The sequence below is a fragment of the Rhinatrema bivittatum genome, chromosome 3 (genome assembly GCF_901001135.1).
Source record: "Rhinatrema bivittatum chromosome 3, aRhiBiv1.1, whole genome shotgun sequence".
Lineage (NCBI taxonomy): Eukaryota > Metazoa > Chordata > Amphibia > Gymnophiona > Rhinatrematidae > Rhinatrema > Rhinatrema bivittatum.
The window spans coordinates 432480911-432497183 of record NC_042617.1 but is presented as its reverse complement, the minus strand read 5'-3'; the positions used below and the strand labels follow the sequence as shown (position 1 = coordinate 432497183).

Below are 16273 nucleotides of genomic sequence, written 5' to 3'. Positions count from 1 at the left end.
AAATCAAGTCCACTATCTTTCTAATATTATCAGAAGCCATTCGCCCTGGGATAAATCCCGCCTGATCTGTGTGTATTAATCTGGCTAGGACGCTATTGAGGCGAGTAGCCAGGACCTTAGCCAACAATTTTAGGTCTACGTTAATGAGAGAGATGGGCCTATAAGACCCACATTGTGTCAGGTCCCGACCCGGCTTTCCAAGAATAGTAATTCCGGCAGTATTGGAACCTATGCCCAAGGAGCTCCCAGCTCGGAGATGATTAAAGAAATTTTGTAGTGGGACAATAAGATCAGAAGAGAATGTCTTATAAAAGGCTGATGAGAATCCATCAAGGCCCGGAGCCTTGTTGGGCTTCAGGCCTTTAATAGCCTCCGCTATTTCATCCTGCGTGATTTCTTTTTCCAAAAAGGCACGCTCCTTCTCAGACAACTGAGGTAGAGCTACATTTTGCACATACTCCTCAATCCTGGTCAAATTGATGGTGGAGTCAGCTGAGTACAACTCTCCATAAAATTGCTGGAACCTATGCCTGATGTCAGGCGGGGAAGTAAGCGTAGCCCCATCAGCATTGTGAAATGCTGTGATCTGAGATTGGGATTGCTTAACTTTTAAGTAGCGGGCTAGTAGTCGCCCCGATCTGTTTCCCCATTCAAATTTTTCCCGCGTCTGCAGAAATAATTTGGCCTTCAATTCCTCATCTGCCATTCTTTGTAAGTCACCTCTAGCTGTCTGAATCTGGGCGTACAATTTTTTATCTAATGTGACCCTATGCAGCTCAGACAGTCTGGCTATGCTATCAATCAGGGAATTTTTCAGCTTTAGCTGCTGTTTTTTAATGTATGAACCTCTGGAAATCAAGTGTCCTCTCGCTACAGCTTTCAGACACTCCCAAACTACACATGGGTCGCCAGAATTTGTTGTCAGGTATGATTGCAACACTTCCCCGAGAGATTTGCAGTAATCCCCATCTAATAGTAGGGAATCGTTCAGCCGCCAAGGGCTAAAGCCTCTCCCCTTTCCCTTATCCCCCAACTACAAGCTAATGAGTGCATGGTCCGACCATGTGATGGGATCTATGTGTGCTCCCGCAACCCTCCCAAGTAGCATCTTGTCCAGAAGAAAAAAGTCTATTCTAGAATATGAGTGATGGGACGTAGAGAAAAAGGTATAATGTTTATCTGTCGGGTTGCGCTGGCGCCACACATCTGAGAGGTTCCACTGCTGAATTAGAGATCTCAGCTTTTTCCTGGGTTTTCCTGACCCCAAGATGGAACCCCCAGAACTATCAAGCTGGGGGCATAAAGTCAAATTGAAGTCCCCCACTACAATTATATGACCCACCCCTTCCTTCACAAGGAGATTATCGAGGGATAGAAAAAAATCTTGTTGCTGCGTGTTAGGAGCATAAACATTCAAAAGAGTGAATGTTTCACCCCCATACTCAAATGTCACTAAGACATATCTCCCACCTTGATCTACCACATGTGCTTTTATAACAAAATCCAGCCCCTGCCTAAACAATGTGCATACCCCCGCATATCTCTGATCCTTGTTTGCTGGTGAAAAGTAGCTGTGAGAAAACATGGGCCACGCTAATAGGTGTTCATAGCGTCGCTTCAGGTGGGTTTCTTGTAGGCATATGATTCCCGCTGCCTGACCAGCGATATCCTGTTTTAAAAGTTGCCGTTTGCGCGGTATATTAAGTCCCTTGACATTCAAGGAGATGATTTTAAGGGCCATTAAATACTGTAAGGAGACATAGGTGAAATGCTCACCTGGCGAAGACCCTCATCCCCAGCCCGCAAGCCGGCTGTACCCCTCAGACACACCTCACCACTCTCTCTCAGGAGGGAAAGCTGTTTATCCCCCCCTGCTATTACGCTCTGCCCACCCATCTGAAAACTAAGTCCTCTAGCCCACCCTAAAACCAGTACTCCTCCGCCCTCCCTCCGCCTTCCCCCCACCCCCCCCCTCCCCTCCCCTCCCTCCCTTCCCCAACACTCATTGCCATGATTCCATGGCATACCTGCCACGGCAGGCTAGCAAGACTGTTCGTCAAAAAGAAGGACAGAACCGCCACCTCCCCCACCCCCCTCTGCCCTTTCCCTCCCCCCATCCCCGCTCTCAAATCGCATGAAATCAATCCAACTTTGCAGTAACAGCTAAACAGGCATGCTAAACAACTCAGAGGAAGACCCACTCATAAACACCCCTAAAATGGAGAGTCAAATTGGAACTTGCCAATTACCCAATGTCACATTAGTCCAGAAGGAGGTTGCTCAGCCTGCCCCCTCGACTGCTCCAGCTCCTCGGCGATCCTCATTACGACGCAGGCGGCGACCTCCCTTCTCCACTCTCTGCCACTTAGCTGGCTCCGGTCTGCTCGAGCTGCCCTGGGGTTTTGGTGCTGCAACCGCAATGCCTGCAGTTTGCAAGATGGCCGCCGCTTCATCCGGGTTACTCGCCCGGGAGGTTGAGCCCTGTATAGTGATAGCTATTCCCGCGGGGAATAGCCAGCGATATCGAATTTTCTCCTTCCGGAGCGCAGCTGTAAGATGTTGGTAAGTCTGCCGACGTTGTAAAGTCCCCGGGGCGAGATCCGCAAAAACCGATACACTATGGCCTTCCCACGACCACGTTTGTTGTTTTCTCGCCGCCATCAGGACCTTCTCCTTCTCGGGGTAACGCAAAAAACAAGCAATGATATCCCTCGGCAAATTGCCCTTGCGCGGGCCGAGTGTACGATGCGCTCTCTCCAACTCAATTAGGCCAGGAGAAATGTCGTCATTAGTTTGTTCACTGCCTTGCCCCAAGAAAAATTGGCTCAATGAACGGACCACCGCGTGACAGTCCCCATAGGTTTCCGTCTCGGGCACACCACGAAACCGCAGATTACTCCTGCGGTTCCGATTTTCTAAGTCCTCCAATTTTAACAGCATACTGTCTCCCTCCACAGCCATTGAATCGCATCGTTTCTGCAAAGTTCCTAATTTGTGCTCCTGTGCTTCCAGCCGGATGTCACAGTCATCCACTCTCCGGCCTATTTCACACATCTCCTCTTTCAATTCGTCCATCCGCTCCAACAGTTCTTTTCTATTCTTCTTCATGTCTCCCCTGAGATCGCTGAACCATTGTCTGAATTCCGATCGGGTAGGTACATCCGACCTTTCAGTGCTTGCTCCATCTCGGGAGAATCGGACTCCTCTTCCGATATGGCCGCCATTTCTGGGCCTGGCTCGCAGTCAGGATCGACAAAATCTCCACCTGCTTTTAAGTAAGAAAAGCGACGTAGATCAGGCCCCTTCTTCTTCTGTGACATGCCCACAAATTATATCCAAGTCAGATCGCCACCTAAATCCTCTCTAGAGCGGGGATGGCTGGAGATTTTAACTATAATTGCTCGTGGTGGAAGGGAGCCCACGGCTCAAGCTGCCATTCCACTAGCTGACGTCACAGCCTCCTGGCTAACACTTTTTAGACCTGAAGACAGTTACCTATGTTGACAGGCATATATTCCATGATGAGGCACAAATGACTGATTAGACATCAACTGTTCATGTTCTTAACTCAAACAGGCGTTTAGATTCAAATGCCCTTCACTGTGACTGTGAAATCCTGTGGCTGGCAGATCTGTTGAAGACCTATGCAGAATCTGGTAATGCCCAAGCAGCAGCAACATGTGAATATCCGCGGAGACTTCAAGGAAGATCAGTGTCCACAATAACACCAGAAGAACTTCATTGTGGTGAGTTGGCTGCTTAAACTGACAGCTGATGTTTATGGTGGTAAAAATACATTTCTAAGCATTTATTAAGAAAATTAACAGTGCAAAGTAAGACTTTTTAATGATGTGCTAATGTACTGTTTAAATTTGGTATTCATGGCTTAATATAACTTTCAAAATCACGTCATCATACTTACATACTTTTCTTGTATACATAGATTGTGTAAAAGTAGATTATGTAAAGACATACTTAAATGCATCAGTTGGAAAAACAGTACAGGCTTTAGCATTCAGCATAGATTTATATCCCAGTGGCTCAAAACCTCCAAATTTAGAAAACATAATCAATACAAATTTTATAATTTGGAACTCTGTCAATGCTGTAACCTTCAAAGTTGGGAGATGATATTCTTTCTATAATGCTCAAGTCTTCAATTAATGGTGCTAAAAAAGATTTTATGCACTGTGTAATCCTTATAAAGAAGCAAGTTTCATAGCATGGGACCTGATACAGAAAAAAATCTTTCACACAAGTTTGCCAGATGTATTAGGGAAACAGACTACATGTGTAATGATCGTCTTTGAGAGGATCACAGTTGTTGAGGGGGGTTATAAATATGAAGCATTTGGTTGATCCTTGGCAAGGAGTCCATTTATAGTATTTTGTGAATCAAAAGAGCAATTTTAAATTTCCTAGCGTGTAGCAGATGGACTCAAAACAAAGGGGTATAGTGTGCTCGTGCTAGCAGTTGGAGACGGATCTGACGTCAGCACGGGTACATATACCCCCACAGGAAATGCAGCAATTCAGTAATTTCTGTCTCCAAAGCAGTTTGGAGCTACCTCACGCTCGCTGAGCGTGTTTTCAAATTCTAACGACTAAATTCATAGAAGAAACCTACTGAAGACGAGCCCCGCACTCCTGTGGTGATACCAGGCGGTCACTCACCCAGTTGAGTTTCCCGAACTGACTTCCGTGGTCCCTCGGAGGTAAGAGCCTCGGTCCGGTGGCCGGTTCGCGGCAGGGACCCAGCCCCCGAGTGAGAAGGGCTCGGGCGTGGCTTGGCCCCCGAGCGAGACGAGTTTGGGCGCGGCCTAGAGGCAGCCTCGGTCCCGGCGTGGACTTGGCCCCCGAGCGAGACGAGTTCGGGCGCGGCCTAGAGGCAGTGGGTGCACTTCCTTAAGCGCGGCGGTGAAGGTACTCACCCTCTCCCCCCACAGCCGGAGACCGCCCGGGTCGCAGCCGGGAAGCGCCGAAGACAAGGTAAGGCGTACATCTTTACTTGGTCTCCGAGGAAGTGTGGACTAACTGGGCCGGCCTACGAGGCAGCCCGCCGAGGAGGTCGCCATTTTGCCTGCCTACTCATCTTCGCCAACTAAGCGCACGTTGCTAAGCGCGCGCAATAGGTGCACGTTGTTAGCGCGCGCGATAGGCGCACGTTAGCACGCGCGATAGGCGCACGTTGTTAGCGCGCGCGATAGGCGCACGTTGACTAAGCGCACACTACTAGGATACGCGCACATTTATAAGACACCCGTTATAGGCGCATGCTGTTAAGCGCACGTGTTAGGCGCACATTGTTGGACGACACCGAATTTCAGGTGAATGGAGCATAAGAGAGCCCATGCGTCCACAGAGCCGGCACCTCCAGAATCAGGCATGAAAGCTCTAAGCCTCTGCTCAGCATGCAACCTCAGAGCCACACAGAGCGAGGAAGCAGACTCACTATGTGCCCAATGTGAGGAGGCCATGGGAGTTCCAGGACAGGACCGGTCCCAGCCCAGCGGTTCCTCAGGGAACACACCGGACTTAGCAGGCCGCGGCGAGCAGCCAGGGAACCCGAGAGACCTGGTGCCCCTACGGCCAGATCCGGCTTCGCTTTCCTGGGTGGAATTATTCAAGGCGATTCACGCCTTTGTCCAGATGCAGTCTGCTCCTCATATGGGTCTTTCCATCCCGGTTGATCCGGCCCCGGGACCCTCAAGACCTAGGCGCGACCACCCAACAGCCCCGATTATGGGGATTCGGATTGCTCCGAGGAAAATGAGGAGCCCCCCAAGGAGGGTGAACTTCCCTCGGAGCTAGAACCATATCGGACCATGAGACGCTTCTTTCGGAAAGAGGATCTTCCAGGCCTGGTCTCACAATGCCTATCGGAGCTGGCCATTCCGGGCCAGGACACCCCAGGGGGACCCTAAAATGAACCCCCTGTTAGAGGGCCTGCGCCAAACGGCTCACCATTTTCCCCTTCTACAAGCAGCACAGTAGCTAATCGATCTGGAATGGAAGGCACCGGAGGCCTCATTCAAAGGGGGTCTGGCCTTGTCAGGCATGTACCCTTTGGATCCGGCGGCCAAGGAGCTGCTGGCGTGCCCCAGGGTAGACGCCATTGTTAACGCAATTGTGAAGCACACTACCATTCCGGTGGAGGGGGGAGCGGCCCTCAAGGATACGCATGACCGACGCATGGACACCATTCTGAAACAAGCCTTTGAGGTAGCAGCCATGTCCCTACGAATCACGACTTGCTGCACCGTGGTGACGCGTTCCTGTTTATCACAAGCGAGAAACAACACCCCGGGAGAAGACATGGAATCAGCTCTCGCTTTTCTCACGTACGCAGCCTCTGACCTCGTCCGTACGGCAGCCAAGGGAGTGTCCTCCTCAGTGGCAGCCAGGAGACAACTTTGGCTATGTAATTGGGCGGCCGACTCGTCCTCCAAGACACGACTCACAAGAATGCCCTTTAAGGGTTCCCTACTGTTCGGCAGCGATCTTGAGAACTGGGCTACTAAATGGGGTGCCTCTCCATTACCCCGTCTACCAGAAGACAGGTCGAGGAGGAGCCAGCGTTCTTTTTCTAGACCATCCAGAGGTAGAAACTCTCAGCGCTTCAACCCCTACAGGACTCGCTATCAAGCACCTCATTCTCAGGCCAGGAACCAGCCCTTTCGGACTAAGCACAACAAGAAGAGAACCGGCTCAGGTTCTGGCCCCGGCCGCAACCCACAATGACAATCAGCCGACCCATCCGAGGGTAGCAGCCATAGGGGGCAGGCTAACCCTCTTCTACCGCAGGTGGGTCGAGATCACTTCGGACCAGTGGGTCCTCGCCATCATCCGAGAAGGATAATACCTGGATTTTCTTCGGCTTCCGCTGAACAAGTTTGTGGAATCTCCTTGCTCACCGCTCAAGAAAGCAACACTAGAAGTGACCTTACAGAGGCTCCTGGCCCTAAGAGCCATAATCCCAGTACCTGCAGGAGAGAGAAATTCTGGGCATTATTCCATCTATTTCATGGTACCCAAGAAGGAGGGCACTTTCAGGCCCGTCCTGGACCTCAAGTCAGTCAATCGACACCTACGGGTCCCCAGCTTTCGCATGGAAACTCTGCGGTCTGTCAAGAATTCAGTACAGCCAGGGGAGTTTCTCACCTCCCTAGATCTGTCAGAAGCCTATTTGCATATCCCAATCCATCGGGATCACCAGCGCTATTTACGCTTCAAAGTCCTGAATCAGCACTTTCAGTTCCGAGCTTTACCCTTCGGGTTAGCCACCGTGCCGCGGATCTTCACCAAGGTCATAGTAGTAGTGACGGTGGCACTCAGGAAGAAAGGAATTCTCGTCCATCCCTACCTGGACGATTGGCTGATCAGGGCAAAGTCACCGGAGGAGAGTCACCGGGCAACCAACAGAGTTATAGCTCTTCTGGAAAGCCTAGGATGGGTAGTCAACATACACAAGAGTTCCCTACAGCCGTACCAGTCGCTGGAATACCTAGGGGTCCAATTCGACACCCAAGAAGACAAGGTCAGCCTGACCTCCAAGAAAAAGTCAAAACTCCGGAATCATCTGCAGGTCCTGCTGAGCGCCAGCCGGCCCACAGCTCGGGATTACCTACAAGTCCTTGGCCTCATGGCATCCACTCTGGAGGTGGTGCCATGGGCGCGAGCTCATATGAGACCATTGCAACGCGCCCTTCTATCTCGATGGAGCCCACGATCACAGAACTACACCATACACCTACCTCTGCCGACCAGAGTGCGGAATCGGCTACGGTGGTGGTTACAGCCCAACCACATGAGCCGGGGGTTAAGAATGTCCTCCCCAACCTGGATTCTGCTCACCACAGATGCCAGCCTGAACGGATGGGGAGCACACTGCGAGGAACTCACCGCCCAAGGGCGGTAGACCAGAGAAGAGTCAAGGTGGAACATCAACCGACTAGAGGCACGGGCAGTCAGGCTAGCGTGCCTGCGATTTGCCCACATACTTCGCGACAGATTGATCAGAGTGATGTCAGTCAACGCCACCACGGTGGCATACATCAATCGACAGGGCGGAACCAGAAGCCAACAAGTGTCCCTAGAAATATCTTCCCTGATGATTTGGGCAGAGCAAATCTTCAGGACATCTCCGCCGTCCACATTGCCGGGAAGGACAACACGACGGCAGACTTCCTCAGCAGAGAAAGCCTAAACCCGGGGGAGTGGCAGCTGTTGCCCACAGCTTTCCAGATGATTGTGGATCAGTGGGGGACGCCGGGCATGGACCTATTAGCAGACAGGTCCAACGCTCAAGTACCCAGATATTTCAGCCGCAGGCGGGATCCGCTATCCCAGGGGATCGATGCCCTGGTACAGCCGTGGCATCAGGGAATCCTGCTATATGCCTTTCCTCCGTGGCCCCTGCTGGGCGCCATTATACACAAGATTCAGCGACACAGAGGTCTAGTTCTTCTATTGGCCCCGGACTGGCCAAGAAGACCCTGGTACGCAGACATGAGAAGACTACTGGCAGGGAATCCTCTATGCCTGCCTCCGCACAGGGACCTACTGCGGCAAGGTCCCAGCCTCCACGAGGATCCAGCTCAATTCTCTCTTACGGTCTGGCCATTGAGAGGGCTAGACTGAAGAAAAGAGGATACTCAGAGTCGGTAATAGATACACTTCTCCGAGCACGCAAGTTCTCCACATCACTAACATATATAAGGATCTGGAGAGTTTTTGAAGCCTGGTGCGACTCTCACAGCACCGATTCACATGACGCTAAGATTCCTATCATTTTGGATTTCCTACAAGATGGACTTCAGAAGGGTCTGTCCCTCAGCTCCATCAAGGTTCAGGTAGCAGCACTGTCTTGCTACGGTCCCAGAAGTGACGGCAATACCATTGCCAAACACCCAGATGTTTCACGTTTCCTGAAAGGAGTCAAACACATTTGCCCGCCACTGAAGTGGCCAGTGCCCCTGTGGAACCTCAACCTAGTATTGGAATTTCTAGCGGGATCCGCCTTCAGGCCCCTTCGAGGCCTGTCTCTCCGTGTGTTAACCTTGAAGATAGTATTCTTGCTGGCTGTGTGTTCAGCACGCTGCATCTCAGAGCTACAAGCACTGTCCTGCCGTGATCCATTTCTCAGAATCACCCCAGAGGCTATCCATCTTTGCATGGTTCCTTCCTTCTTACCCAAAGTAGTCTCACACTTTCACCTCAACCAAACCATATCCTTGCCTACCACGGAAGATTTGAAGAAGTCGGAAGAAGGTCGAAGGCTACGCCATCTCGACATCGGCAGACTGCTGTCCAGATACCTGGAAATGTCAGAAGCAGTACGAAAGACGGACCACCTGTTCGTCCTGCACAGCGGGAAGAAGCAAGGGGAAGCAGCCTCACGGCCAACCATCGCCCGCTGGATTAAAGAAGTTGTTATAAAAAGGCCATTGGGCCTTTTTATGATAAGTGCCTTTTTCCCATCTTAATTCTACGTTCTCCTGCCTCATATTTTGAACACCAACTTATTTTAATGCACTAGATTTCCTGTACTTCTTAATCCCATTTTCTCTACTCACTGTTTAGATCCCCCCTAACACCCAGCCCCTCCCTTCTCTGCCCCTTTTGTCCCTCTTTTATTGAATGTTTATAGTTCCCTATTATTGATTGTTCTCTGTAAAGATACCAGCCCCCCTCTTCCCTACCTCGTTTGTTCCCCCTTTTATTGATTGTTTATAGTTCTCTGTAAAACAAAGTCCCTATTATTGCTTGTTCTCTGTAAAGCTAGTTTACCTATTAATGATTGTTCATTGTTCTCTGTAAAGCTCGTTAGCTGCATTTTGTTTACTGTGAACCGATGAGATGTTCCCAACGTTTGTCGGTATATAAAAGATTATAAATAAATAAATAAATAAAATATCAAGGCAGCCTACGTAGAGGTAGGAAAACCACCTCCTCTACAGGTCAAGGCTCATTCTACCAGAGCGCAAGCGGCCTCTTGGACGGAAACTAGGATGCTGTCGCCTGCAGAGATATGTAAAGCGGCGACGTGGTCCTCCCTACATACCTTCTCCAGATTCTACCGTCTGGACGTCCAAGCCAGGGAAGACACAGAATTTGCGAGGGCAATCCTACACGGTCCTCGGGCAGCCTCCCGCCCAGTCCGGGAGTAGCTTTTGTACATCCCATTTGTTTTGAGTCCATCTGCTACACGCTAGGAAATGTTGAGATTACTTACCTGATAATCTCCTTTTCCTTAGTTTATGCAGATGGACTTAGCATCCCGCCCGGTTGCCGGTATACATGGGGATTTACTGACTCATGGTAAGCCATGTTTTTCTTATATAGGGCATCCACCTTGTCGGGTGTCGATGCCTTCTGGCTGAGAACACTGGCGGTCTCCAGCTACCATCAATTGGTCAGGGTAATCCTGTTTATTTAATCGATCGGTCAGTCACACATATATCCTTAAAAGCTTTTGCAAGGAAGATTACTGAATTGCTGCACTTCCTGTGGGGGTATATGTACCCGTGCTGACATCAGATCCGTCTCCAACTGCTAGCACGAGCACACTATGCCCATTTGTTTTGAGTCCATCTGCATACACTAAGGAAAAGGAGATTATCAGGTAAGTAATCTCAACATTGGACCCTTTGCTCATCTTGCAGCCAATGAAGTTCTTTAAGAACAGGTGAAAAATGAATAGTTCGACTTACTCCATAGATCAGTCTTGCAGCTTGCAGAGCATTTTTTCGGAATGCCAACAAAAGAACATTCTGTTAACTAATCTACAACACAAACTGCTGCAAACTCTAATCTCAGCCTGCCACAGATTTACAGCTAGTGCATATTTTGATTTGCTTCCACTGTGTATTCATAACTACTACGTCTCTCAGGTCTGCTCCCATAACTCTGTCCTTAACCACAGCTCCTACCACTGCTTTTGGCTTCCCATTTTCCTTGTACTGTGGACATTTATCTGCTGTTACTGTTCATATCCTCATCTGACTGAGGCTTGCTACTATTACAGCTCCTAATCTCTTCCAATGCTGCTCTTCTCAGTTTTCTAGTTTCATCTACTGTGTAGGCACTTATCTGTCATTTTTGCTCTTGGCTTCTGCTCCCATCAGTTCTCTTTTCCCATTGGAAGGCTAAAGATTGTTAGTCACCTAGAAATAGTTGATAGGTGATTTATAAATTCTGCAAATCAATAAATAAATTCTACAGTTCATGACTTCCAGTGAATGCTGTTCTTAGCCCTGCAGCTTCCTTTCACTGTGGGTTCACAGATTTTGCAGCTGTCAAAGATATTAAAAATGGGGATGAGTCAAGACTGAATTTGGAGGTAGGGGCGCTCTAGCGCAGCGATCAAAATGGTCACCTGAGCTTGTAACTTCTCAATCTCGCTTCTTTTTTGGGGGAAACGGCGCCTAAAGGGACCTAATCTTCTCAGCGAGCTGCTCTTCAGTTGTGGCAAACACATTGCTACCAATAAATCTGGTAAAATTGAGGCAGCCTTTGCAGCAGCCTCTGGATCCAAGCGGGCTAAACAGGACCCTCCTTCGCCCATCAAGGCCCCGCCACCTAAAGTGATGGTGTTGGCTGACCTTGTTCTTACCGAAATTAAACAACTAAAACATCTAGTTCAGGTTAATATTGATGCTACTACTGCTATTCACGGTGATCTCCAAAATATGTCTACAAAGTTGGAATCTTTTCAAGCCCGTTTGGAAGGCGTTGAGACACAGGTCTCTGGTTGCTTATGATGACGGAGCCAGTGTCGCACTTCTCTAAGGAGCTTGAAAATTTGTACCAAGACATAGAAGACCTCGCCAACCGTAACAGATGAAACAATGTCCACATACTAGGCATACTGGAAGGCTTAGAAGGTACGGACATTCTCACCTTTTTACTTGAAATGATTCCTACCTGCTTGCAATTAGAATTTGAAAAGCCTTTTGAGCTGGAACAGGCTCACAGAGTTCCTTTGCGGCTGCTGCGGAATTCTAAGTATCCCCATCCAATAATTTTTAAACTGCTGTGATATCCTCAAGCACTTGCGATTCTGGCCGCAGCCAGAACAAAAGCACCCATACAATATCAAGGACGCTCGATATTATTTGTACCCGATCAGGCGACAACTACCGCGGACAGGCGGAAAGCATTCTTAGCTTTTAGGCCCCAGTTACAAAAATTGGAAGCCAAATATGGGCTGCTTTATCTTGCTCAGATGCGGATTATCTGTCATAATCAGACAAAAGTTTTTCACCATCCAAAAGACCTTGACGAATTTTTGATCAACATTGAACACGCTCAGGACATGGTAATCTGAAGGAGGTCTTCAATGTCTTATTTCATATAGCTGATATTACCAATCCTGTTATATATTCTGTGACAAAATATAGCTTCTATGCCATGAATCATGCATGTGGTTCCCATTTTTTCTTCACTGCTCCATAAGAGGTCCCATTTGTCCGTTAAAGCGGCTTTTCATAGAGAATGGACAATAGTTTTCTTTTTTTTTTTGAGGATAATCCCTTATGAGATCTTAAGTTATAATTATGCTTTTCTCATATTATTCTTCCCCTCTTCTCATAAACGCAGTTGAATCAGCAAAGGAGTGGAGCTGTGATCTTGAGTGTCTTATGATCTGCCCAGAGACCCTTTACTTGCTCACTATCTCATAGTGCCTGTGCTAGGAGATTTTTCTCACAGCACTCCATGCTTTTTTTTTCTCTCCCTCTTCTTGTTTCATGTTGTTTCTCCCCTCTATCTTCATCTCTGCTTCTTACTTCTCTTCTCTCTTCTTTCTATTCTGCTGCCTTATTTTACAAGCAGGTTCCAACTTTTCCACTCGGATCACATCCAACCTTGCATTCATTTGACAGGACATCTAGTAACCAGCGGATATTCATGACTGGTTATACTTATGGCATCAACCAGTTCATCATTTAATCTCGTTTCATTAAATGTTAATGGCTTCCAACACCAGATCAAAAGGAAAAAGATTCTCACTTATCTTCAATCTCGACAAGCGGATATTGCCTTACTCCAGGAGTCGCACCTGTCAGCCTCTGAAACTTTAAAACTCAAGCAACAATGGGTTGGACAAGTATACTTTAGCCCGGCTGTTCATAAAAAATGGAGTACAGCTATTTTACTTCAGACGAATAGCAGCTTCAGTCATTCATCAAGTGGCAGACCCGGAAGGCTGCTGGAATCTTATCCAAGTCTCGATTCACCAAGAAGTCTTTACAATCCTTAATATATACGCTCAGACTATAGATGGTCCATCCTTTCTTCAAAACGTGTTTACAAACCTTCTAATTGTGGACTCTTCTCCTACCTTCATTGGTGGAGATTTCAATCAACTACTTGACCCATACATTGATAAGAAATCCATTGCTCACCCAACTCTTTCTAAATCCTGCAAGGTACTTTACCATCTCATGAAATCCTATGGACTGTCGGACCCGTGGTGCTTAATCAATCCCATGGAAAGAGACTATACTTTCTTTTCCTATCCTCATTCATCCTATTCACGTATTGATTATTTCCTGATCTCCAATCAGCTGGTCCCTAGGATTGCCAGTGCAACCATCTGCCCCATATTAGTGTCTGATCACGCTGCGATCTTCCTGAAATGTGAACTACAATCTTCTGTCTCCATTGATCGCCAGTGGAGATTTAATTCTACTCTATTGGCTGATTCTGACTTCATGACTTTGCTTTGTTCCAAAATTTCTGACTATTTTCATTTCAATAATAGTCCTGAGATATCACCCTCCTCTGTATGGGCTGCCTTCAAGGCCACGATTCGTGGCGATATTATAAGTTACACTGCCTGAGAAATCAGTGCAACCAAACTGTCTTATACGTCTTATACGAAGCTTTGGTTGCATCGATTTAGGATCACAGCTGCAAGTTAAGTATGGCTTACTAAGAAGCATTACAAGAAACAAACATAAGTGATTTTTAGTGTGGTGGTGGACGTTTTACATTTAGGTGTATCATGGACTTTTCACAACATTTTAAAAAAAAATATTCAAAAGAAATACAACAAAAAAAAAGTTTTTTGATGTGAGAAAGTAATAAAGGCATTTAGGATGGACCGTGGTGTTCATGATTAAAAACCATTAAGGGTAACCTGGATGGTACCTTTAAATAATTTTATGAAACATCACTTTTCTCCATTTATAAATTGTCTTTTAAAACCTTGAGGGGCTTTATACAAAAAATGTTTTTGCAAAACATTTTGGTTGTGAAAAGCGATGTATGAATAAGAAGTGGGTAAATAGAGATCAATATTTGATTTATCAGAGTAATATAAACTATTGAAACAAAAAAAAAAAAAGGCAATGCGGGATATATAGTGACATTGGATTCAATTTCCCCCATTTTTGTGGCTTTTGTGGTAGTACTTCTCAAATTGAAAGCAGCCAAAGCCCAGGGTGGAGTTAACTTTCCAGATTTCTATGCCAATCAGGCCTTTATTTTACAGCAAGGCTATTATTTTTTGGATTTCTTAGATCTCTCTCAGGTATGGATTATGCCGCGCTGGATATCACTGGAACATCTTTTATACCCATCTTTTATACCCATATCCAATTCATTGCCTTCCTGGGATGCTATTGCCTTCATGTTATATGGCCATTTCTATCATAGGTTCCTTACAAAAAGCCTTTGTTGACTTTGATTCTCGACAATTGCTCACGGCTGTCATCTGGCATAACTCTAAGCTAGCCCTTCTTTGGCATAATCCCCTTTTTAAGATTGGGACGCATCCGCTTAATTGGTCCATCTGGCGAAATAAAGGCATATGGCTCCTCACAGACATCTGGGTCAACTCCAATATGCTATCCTTCTCTCTTTTTTCGAGAAAGGTACAATTTACCTCCTACTCAGTTTTATGCTTGGCTACAATTGCGAAACCTTCTTAGTACTATGATACTTTCTCAACTGAATCTAGACCAATTGCCTTTATTGCCTCAATTATATTTAGAATACGGTGATAAAGGTCACCTGGCCTCGAGAATTTATAAACTGATAAAAAGTTTTTCTTCTCCTTTGAACAATAAAAGGTTATACCCAGCCTGTGGGCATCTGATACTAATGAGACATTCTCAGATGCTGTTTTGACTCATCTGTGGTCAATTTCCATTCGCATATCACTGACCTCCAGTTTAACCCAGACTTCCTTTTTTATCATTCATAGGGCAATTTCGACACCGTTGAAGTTACACCGTGCAGGCTTGATTTCCTCTCATGCCCGTTTGTCATGTTCTGCTCCAAAAGCCACTATGGAACATATGATTTTTTCTTGCTCATATATTCACTTATTTTGGCAACAGATTTGGCCAAATATAACAAATATTTTAAAGTGTCACCTCCCGCTCACATATTCTTTGATAATTTTTCGAGGGGCTACCCCTTCTGTACAACTTTCCCTCCCACATAAGAAACTTTTTGATTTTTTTCTTAATTGCTTTACATAATATCATGTCTAATTGGAAGCAAAATGATATGCTTTCTCAGCACCTCTGGTGGAATTCGGTCTGCATGTACTATAAATTTGAACGGGCCATGGCGATCAAATGTAATCATTTGGCTAAATGGTCTCTGGTGTGGAAACCTTTAGAACAATTTATAGCTTCATAATATGCTTTATCTACCGCTGGCTCAAGTTGCTATCTCCATTGTATGTTGGCATTCTTGTTCTCTTCCTCTTTTCTTCCTCCTTTATTTCCTTGCTCTTTGTCATTTGTTTCTTTCTTTTCTATTTTTCTCACTCCTCTTTCCCCTCAAGGTACATTTACCTTATGTTTTCTCCCATATTGTTATTTTAGATTATTAATATCTAGTTTATCCATCTGTATGAGATATACTAATATGTATATCATGTTGAATTATCTTAAACCGCTTGTTTTCTCTTTTTGTCTGCAAAAATTTCAATAAACAAATTTAAACACTAAGACTGAATTTGGAAATTCATCCCTGCTAAAACTCAGGGACAATTGCTACCTCTCATAAAGACTGATGTAAAAAGCCATGCTAGTTCTAGCATGGCTTTTAACTCCTGTTTTGGTGCAAGATTTTCATCAGTAACGTAATCTCTTTATGTAATAGGGGCTTTAGAGATGAAAAAATCTGCACTAAATCAACGCTATAATTAGTGCATCTTCATGCACATTTCTAAGCAACTCATTACCCAGCATTTTCCATCGATAAGCAGGGCTGAATTAACCATTATGTGTGGGTGGTGTCATCTGATGACACT

At 46.5% G+C, this 16273-nt stretch overlaps 1 protein-coding gene across 3 annotated transcripts in view; it reads left to right on the top strand.

The window, feature by feature from the left end:
- Nucleotides 1-16273, top strand: part of PXDN (peroxidasin) — a 275495-nt gene that overhangs the window by 110295 nt on the left and 148927 nt on the right. For all 3 annotated transcript variants that reach the window (XM_029595788.1, XM_029595787.1, XM_029595789.1), the window contains exon 7: nucleotides 3577-3746. In XM_029595788.1, the coding sequence (XP_029451648.1) occupies nucleotides 3577-3746 (170 nt within the window). The remainder of the gene's footprint in view (nucleotides 1-3576; nucleotides 3747-16273) is intronic.